Source organism: Denticeps clupeoides, unplaced genomic scaffold (assembly GCF_900700375.1).
Source record: "Denticeps clupeoides unplaced genomic scaffold, fDenClu1.1, whole genome shotgun sequence".
Lineage (NCBI taxonomy): Eukaryota > Metazoa > Chordata > Actinopteri > Clupeiformes > Denticipitidae > Denticeps > Denticeps clupeoides.
This window is the reverse complement of record NW_021629803.1, coordinates 51,092-59,195: the sequence shown is the minus strand read 5'-3', so window position 1 is coordinate 59,195 and position 8,104 is coordinate 51,092. Positions and strand designations below refer to the sequence as shown.

Sequence of the window (8,104 nt, the reverse complement as noted above, 5' to 3'; positions counted from 1 at the left end):
GGACTGTCCCCGTCACTACTGAATGTAAATGTGTTGTTACGGAACACGTAAAATAATATAGTTGTATATAATCCAAGTGAAATATAGTACATGGTGAACTATACAACATGGTTTTTAATGTTTGTCTTGTGTTTTGGACGTGTGAAGCTCAAGAAAGTCAAAGGAGATTTCATTCATCTTTTCTATATAGATTCTTTATTTGGCGTATTTGCATTTTGTAATAACGCTCATGTTACGCTCGCCTTTGCGATGTCCGCATAGCTGCGTCCTGTTCACCAGCCTCCCAGATCAACCTGGACAGCCTGGTTCTTGTACTGTTTTCTTTTCTCCACGTCTCCTTGTGAAGCTTCTCGAAGATGCTCCAGTGCTGCTCTCATGTACGCGGTCTGCACGAGTTGCCCACACAGTTCCTTCTGCCTTCTGAGGAGGACCTTCAGGGTTTCCTCAATCTCCTGCCTCTTGCTTGTATTGTTTAAGTCCTGGAAACGTTGTCGCACTTGGTGGAGTCGATGTTGTGGAGGGCGATGAGCAGCTCGCCGGGGGTCAGCGGAGACATGGAGGAGCTGCCTTCACCTGCAGGAACACACACATCTCAGCGCCGAGCTGCACAGAAGATGCTGGGGGCAGCAGGACGAAACGGCAGCTTACTGTGCTGGGTGCCGAGGAGCCGGTTGAAGACCTCCTTCACCACGATGGGGTTCAGCTTGATGAGCTTGGGTAGAGCCTGAATCACCAGGACAAGATCATGACTTGGTATCACACACACTCACACACTGACTGCATCAACGCAACCCACCTTCTCCAGGCCGTTGATGACGGGAATGAGGAAGCGGACATCAGGAACCCACTTGTGATAGAGATCCCGGACCCTCTCCACCAGCTCTGGAGAGGGGGACACTGAGGAGGAACACACACGTTCGGACTCTCGTCTTGATGGTAACACTCGTTACGAACGGCGGGCACCACCAGAACGGACCTTTATCGGTGAGGATGTGCAGGCAGCGGGTGACCAGCGTCTCGGCTCCTTTAGGACAGTTCTCCACCAGCAGCAGCAGGTCGGGGGAGTTCATGCCCATTACTGTAAATTGAATCACAGTACCTTCAAAATACTGTAATTGTTATTACAGCAATAATCTGAATACTGTAATCATTGTTACAGTAGTAAGCACAGACTGTATTTGCAATCACAGTAATAAAGTGCTGTATATTTCATTACAGCACATATTAGGCTACTGCAATGTGCATGACTGCATTATTTGTTATAATAAGTAATTTATAAAATATTGTTATAAAATAAAAATTATACCATACAATACAATGAAGATGCGTTTTTTGTCGTAAAACATTTCATTTATTTTTTTAAAGCAGTTTACAAAAAGTTTTACTTTGTAAAAAACACTATTTTCCCAAACAACCCTTTCTCTTCAGGTAAACCAATTTTAACACCAAGGCCAAGAATTATTTTGTAACACTTCAATGCTTATACAGATAATTAAAAAAAAATACTTTTTTGTACTTTTTACATTTCCCTTTTCAGACATTGGTTTGTATGTGCAGTCACTGTATCCTGTAAAGTTAATTGATAATATAATAAAATTAACAATAAAACACACAAAAGCATCACCATATAGACAACTATCACATATTTCAGGTTTTGTTTTTTGTTTGTTTGTTTGTTTTTTTACAAATACAAAAATTCCAAGTAAGTAAAATGTTCAGTTAAAAGAAGAATTGTAGAAAAATGCATTTGTACGAAAACATTTCAATATTCAACCAATAAACTGTTCAAGACTGACTTTACTGGTCCCAATGACATATATGATTCCTGCGCCGTTTCTTCCTATACTGAATATGTCTTCTAGGGCTGGAATCTTCTTCCCTGAAGTTGAAGGACAAAGAGGCATAAGTTACTAATGTAGAGTAGAAATGCAAAGGCAGCATTAATCCACACTATTGGCTCTATGACAATTTTTTGAGACTCCCTACTTCCCATTGGAAACGTTTGGAAATGTTTCTATTACTACATGAAGGTGCAGTAGCCTAGTAAAATACACTACACACACATGCACAGTTTTACATATAGAACACACAAACAAGAGGGCATCTGTAAGACACTGCCCTGTACAGTGAATAAGTGTAGCCAACCCTGGTCCTTGAGGGCCACTGTCCTCCTGCTCATTTTCCAACCATCACTGCACTTACAGCTTCTGAATGCCTGGATCAGGTGTGTTCAGTCAATCAGTGGGTAGAATAGTTGTAAAACTAGCAGGATAGCGGCCCTGGAGGATCAAGGTTGTCTACCCCTGCTGTAGAGTATTTTATTTCTGCAAAGTTTAAATAAATATAAATTAACAGTCTCACCTGATATCAGTTGTTCTGCCAGTCATACTCGATAAAGCCTCTGATAAACGATGCCACGTGTGGATTGAGGGATTCATTTTTTCGTTGCACCATCCTGCCAGTCCTTCTGCTCAGCTGGACCTTGGAAGAACACTTGCTTTGCTCAGGATTTATCCTGACAATAAATCTGTAAATTCATAAGATGCCATATATTACCCCAGGAGAAAAAACTTACAAAGATTTGGTCCAATATAGTGATATTTGCTGATCCATGTGAGGGTAATAAATTATTGAAGTTTGGTACATTAACCTCTCACACTTGTAATTTTGTGAATACTTTGTGCTACTTCCGATTCTCTAATATACCATAGAATGCAGAACTATTTTCTACTTTGTTTCACTACTCAGCAGCTGTCCGGACACATATTCAACATATAGGGGAAATATATTGGCAGTGCTAAAGCAGAAAATTGTTCCACCAGAGTGTTGAGGACAAATGTTGGTTTCAGATATCCTTCACAGCAAATTTGTAGCTTTGTAGTGCATCTCAAAATGTATCTGTATTTATCCATACATTTTCCAGTGTCTCCTTAAACATCACAGAAGAGCTGGAGCCATTTCTAGCTGTCATTGGGAAAGAGGCAGGGTACACCCTGGACAAGTTGGCGATTACAAAGATGACATACAGATGCATACAAACATTCACGCTCACACCTATGGGCAATTTAATTTCAAGAATGTTAGAGCAATACACTCCAGTAAAGCTCTTGTTCTCACAACAGGAAAGGAGCAGATCTGTTGATGTATTACACTAATGGATCAGCAAGTACCAATATATGGGTAAAAATATAAAAATAACAAATTGGTTATTTATAATATAACTGAGGATTGTCCCTGCAAAGAAATAACATTCTTTGCATATGAAAGACATACTGATTACAGTATGTAGTTGAACTGACTGTTTGGCTGGTGTTTGCTACAGATTCATACCCTGAAAAAAAAGTATGTGACAGACTTAAACATGTAAAGCCAAAATCAATAATGTGTCAAAATGTATTCACTAGTTGGAAATGACACTCCTGTGTCCTCAGGTTAGATTATCAAAGTCCAAAAATGCAGCGTCTTACCTGTTGCAGTGTCCTGTGTCGCCTAGGTCGGTTTCCGTTGACAATACCAACGGTTGCTAGCGAAGAAGAAAACAATTGTCAAGCTAATTAGCTGTAGCTAGCTAACAGACCGACAAGCAATACTTGAAAAAATTTACATTTAGCTAAATTAGTGCTAGTGTGCCGGAGTTAAATGGTAACACTAGATTTATAAATGTATTTCTTCTTTTTTTGTGTCTTTTATTTTCTTATTTTCTAAAGACTTTTATTTTGTTTACCTGTATTCTGATGTGGGTAAGGGAATTATAATGATAATCCGGGTGTTTGTTCAATTGTAAAATGTTAAAATGTGTTAATGTTTCTGGTTATGTCAAATATGTTTCTGTATTTTTGTTTGTTCAATTTATGATTATTATAAAAAGTTATGTGGGTTCTAAAACTTTGATCACCCCCGAAAAGTGGTTGGATGCGGCCGTGCCCTTGGGTTAGTGGGTTGGAGACCCGGTTTAGTCCTCTTAGACACATGGCATGAGCTGTGAGAGAGAGAGGTGCAGAGAGACGCGAGTTGTGACGCGATGTTCTGGCGTGACCTTGCTTTTATACAGAATACACTTTGCACGGAAAATTTCTTGGGTGTCAGCTCGTCAATTACGGTTCAAGAAAAGAAATAAAAAAATTACACAACGCAGAAGAAGGACCGCTACACTAGGTTAAGCTAATACACGTACTGTTGCAAAAAACAATGAGTTGATTTACCTTTCTGAAGTCAAAGGACGAGGAAAGTGTTGAATCTTCTTTCATGAAAATAATGCGAAGTTGGCCATCAGTACTTCATTTCTTAATATTGAGGATGTAAAATTAAAAACGCTGGGTCGTCCTCTGGCTTCATGAAATATATCCTAGAAATATGATTTCTGTGTTCCGAATAACTGAAAGATGAGAAATATGAAAATTCCCGCTCAAAATTATTGTATTATGATATACAGCAATATGGTTTTACTGTAAAACAACAGCCGCCCAGGAATTTAAACCATGATGCTTTGCAAATCTACAGCAACATGCTGTATACAGGTTCTACAGTAAGGATTTGTTCATTATACAGTAATAATGCTGTGAAAACTACAGAAATGTGTTACAGTGTCATGTGTCTCGTGTGTCTTCACCGTTTATTTACCGTGCGTTAACTAAACTTCGGCATGAACGTCAATCTTGTGTTTCGGTCGCTAATAAAAGTTTTCATGTGAACGTCAGTCTTCGTCCTCGTCCTCCTGCGGCGTGGGGTCCGCCTCCTCGGTCACCTCCGGCCCGCCGGGGAAGTCGCGCTGGGGGTCGGGGGGCAGCGCCGGCGAGAAGGCCGCGTCGCTCTTCACGCCCCAGCCGATGTAAACGTTCTCGAACTTCCTGCGGGGAGACCGGGACGCGGTGATGACGGGCGACGGCCACGGCGAAGCGGGGGACGAGGGCGGAGGACAGCCGGGAGCTCCACGGTGGCAGCCGGTCGATTTCTACACCAAACGCAGAAACGTGGCGCGTTACCGTGGTTACGGAGGAGGAGGCGGACCGGCGGCATCTCGCACGCTCACCTGCGTCTTCAGACAGCGGGGTGAAGATGGCGGGTCCTTCCTCCCGTTCCGGCTCCTCCTCCTCCTCTTCATCTTCATCAGGTTCCGCCGCCGGTTTCTCCGCCGGGTTCACCCACACGCAGCGGCCTTGGACGAACCGCAGTATCAGCGGCGGGTTCTAGAAGGTCCGAGGTGACGGTTAAATACGAAGGACGGACCTGAGTCAGGATGTGCGGGACGTGGTGCACCCAGGAGCGCCTTCCCTTCTCTGTCCTGGCGTCCATCGTCTGTCTGTTTCTTCTTCTTTTTTCCCGCGTCGTCACTCATCATCTCGTCATCTGACCTCACGCGCTAATCTCGCGAGAACTGCCACCTTCAGTACCTGTAGTAGCTACTGCAGGCGGCACTTATCGCGACATTAGCGACACAACTCAGATTATTTTTTTTAAATAACGCAGATTAAAATACGGGAGATTTACGGGAAAATACTAATACGGGAGGACGGCGGGAATGAACGGGCCAAAACGGGATACTTGACAGGTATGCCCTGGGGACACAGTCAGGGTTAAGCGTCCCGCTCAGGGACACGATGGTAGTAAGTGGGGTTTGAACCTGGAACTTTGTGCTCTTCCGGTTCAGACGCGAGCGTGTCAGCCAAGTGTAAAACACACCAATAATAATGATTAAAAAGTGAAAGTGGCAGTAATTTGATTTGGGACAAATAGCGTTGACAGCACCTTGTGTGTGTGGAGTTTACATGTTCTTCTGTCTCGGTGTGGGTTTCCTCCTGATTCACTGTCCAGAGAGGCACTTTTTTTTCAGCAAGAACAAGAGCCCAGAATTAATGTGATTGGCTGATATAATTTTTTTCAGCCAATCACAATGTTTCTGAGCTCTTGTTCTGTAGCGTAATCAGCTGAGTGAAACCAGCCAATCACAATGTTCTTAAGATCTTGTTCCTCCATCTGATTGGCTGAAAAAAAGTGACATCATCAGCTTCGCTCTATATAAGAGGTGAGCCGTGAAGAACTTAATCATTTCAGATTTACGAGAGTTCAGTATAGAGGTAGAGAAATGAAGGCGTGGAAGAAGTTTGTTAGGTGGACCAAGCGTCGCTTCTTCAAGAAGGACGTTTCCGTTGAGCCCAAAATGACCGATCTGAAATCAGCTCAGATGGGTCAGGTTGAGGTGTTCGGGGAACAGCTCGGCACACTCGAGGCGGTGATGGAGACATTCCTGGAAAGGGATCCCGGTCATCGTAAAGAAGTGGAGGAGATGTTCATGGCCTCTAATAACAATCTGGAGATGGCTATTCGTGACACGACACAGAACAGCCTGGCTTGGCGTGAAGAGCTGAGGCAAATTGCCATCCAGGAGGCTGAGAATGAAGTAAAAGAAAGACTGAGAGAAGAACAAGATCTGGAACGGCTGCAATGTGAGGAGCTTGAAGCACAGCTGAACGTGGAGAGACACAACAGAGAAGAAGCAGAAAGGCATTTCTGTAACGTGAGAGAAACTGGAAAGCAGATGGAGATGGAGACACAGCTCCATACGCAGCTGGGGAGCATGCAGGCTCTTTATGAAGAGACGCTGCAGAACGAGAAGAAGGAGCAGGAAACGCTGAGAAGTCAAATGACAGATGAGCAGAGCAGGAGAGAGAAAGCTGAAAAAGAGCTTGAAGCAAAAAGAGAAAGCAGGAAAGAGGCAGAGAGGCTTCTCCTGGAGACAGAGACAAAGTTCCGTCATCAGCTGGAGAGCAAAGACAGTCTCCACGAGGAGACGCTCCAGCAAATGAAAAAGGAACTTGAGATGATGACAGCCGAACGTGACCATGAGCACAGAGCACGAGAAGAACTTGAAAAAGTGTTCCTTGAAGAAACATCTACCAGGAACGAACTGGAAAAACGTTTCCAGGACTTAAACAATACAAGCAAGAGGCAGGAGATTGAGGAAACCCTGAAGGTCCTCCTCAGAAGGGAGAAGGAACTGTGTGGGCAACTCGTGCAGACCGCGTACATGAGAGCAGCACTGGAGCATCTTCGAGAAGCTTCACAAGGAGACGTGGAGAAAAGAAAACAGTACAAGAACCAGGCTGTCCAGGTTGATCTGGGAGGCTGGTGAACAGGACGCAGCTATGCGGACATCGCAAAGGCGATCGTAACATGAGCGTTATTACAAAATGCAAATAAAAAATCTATATAGAAAAGATGAATGAAATCTCCTTTGACTTTCTTGAGCTTCACACGTCCAAAACACAAGACAAACATTAAAAACCATGTTGTATAGTTCACCATGTACTATATTTCACTTGGATTATATACAACTATATTATTTTACGTGTTCCGTAACAACACATTTACATTCAGTAGTGACGGGGACAGTCCCCCTGGGGACAGAGGGACACGATGGTAGTAAGTGGGGTTTGAACCTGGAACTTGGTGCTCTTCTGGTTCAGACGTGAGTGTGTTGGCCAAGTGTAAAACACACCAATAATAATGATTAAAAAGTGAAAGTGTCAGTAAACAAGAATCTACCTCTATGTACCATCCGACCTCTACAACTCATACAGGACGAAGCAGCACGACTGATGTTCAACCTTCCCAAGTTCTCCACACCGCCCCTCTGCTACGTTCCCTCCACCGGCTCCCAGTAGCTGCACGCATCAGGTTCTAAATACTGATGCTGGCCTACAAAGCCAAACATGGAGTAGCACCATCCTACCTCACAGCCCTTATTACACCTCGCACTGCACCTCGTTTACTCCGAGCCTCCAGTACTGCTCGCCTGGTCCCTCCATCTCTGAAGGTAAAAGGAAGACGCTCATCTAGACTCTTCTCCGTCTTGGCCCCTCGGTGGTGGAATGAACTTCCAGCTGAGTCACTGAGCACCTTCACACGGCAGCTCAAGACCTTCCTCTTTAGAGAAGATTTAGATGAACTTGTAACCTTCTTCTGTATAGAAACTAGAACAGAGTGAATAAAAAGATTGTATTCATAGTTGGGGGTCCTAGTGAACCGGAATTGATCTCTTCATCCATGGTAACTTGAAAGCACGTTGTAAGTGGCTCTGGATACGGCCGTCTGCCAAATGCCTTAA

General features: G+C 43.8%; 1 protein-coding gene across 4 annotated transcripts; it reads right to left on the bottom strand.

Moving 5' to 3' along the window:
- Positions 1 to 430: 430 nt before the first annotated feature.
- On the bottom strand, positions 431 to 5,330 carry LOC114774401 (symplekin-like). 4 transcript variants are annotated; one of them, XM_028966314.1, is made up of 10 exons: positions 5,030 to 5,330; positions 4,621 to 4,951; positions 4,203 to 4,375; positions 3,468 to 3,523; positions 2,362 to 2,527; positions 1,797 to 1,879; positions 977 to 1,078; positions 797 to 897; positions 649 to 724; positions 431 to 573 (listed from the first exon to the last, which is right to left on the bottom strand). In XM_028966314.1, exons 7-10 carry the CDS (start codon positions 1,074 to 1,076, stop codon positions 473 to 475), a joined length of 378 nt encoding a protein of 125 aa, XP_028822147.1. In that variant the 5' UTR covers positions 1,077 to 1,078; positions 1,797 to 1,879; positions 2,362 to 2,527; positions 3,468 to 3,523; positions 4,203 to 4,375; positions 4,621 to 4,951; positions 5,030 to 5,330; the 3' UTR covers positions 431 to 472. The 4 variants fall into 4 exon arrangements, 3 of the variants coding, with proteins under 3 accessions (XP_028822147.1, XP_028822148.1, XP_028822149.1); XM_028966315.1 differs by lacking the exons at positions 1,797 to 1,879; positions 2,362 to 2,527; positions 3,468 to 3,523; XM_028966316.1 differs by lacking the exons at positions 1,797 to 1,879; positions 2,362 to 2,527; positions 3,468 to 3,523; positions 4,203 to 4,375.
- Between the last annotated feature and the right edge of the window lie 2,774 nt (positions 5,331 to 8,104).

Bases quoted from the DNA above. Each gene is read 5' to 3' on its own strand.
- LOC114774401 (XM_028966314.1), bottom strand. From the start codon at position 1,076: ATGGGCATGAACTCCCCCGACCTGCTGCTGCTGGTGGAGAACTGTCCT. The intron at 725-796 runs GTGGGTTGCGTT...CTGGTGATTCAG, and splicing joins TCATCAACGGCCTGGAGAAG to GCTCTACCCAAGCTCATCAA. The intron at 574-648 runs GTAAGCTGCCGT...GTGTTCCTGCAG, and splicing joins GCTCCTCGGCACCCAGCACA to GTGAAGGCAGCTCCTCCATG.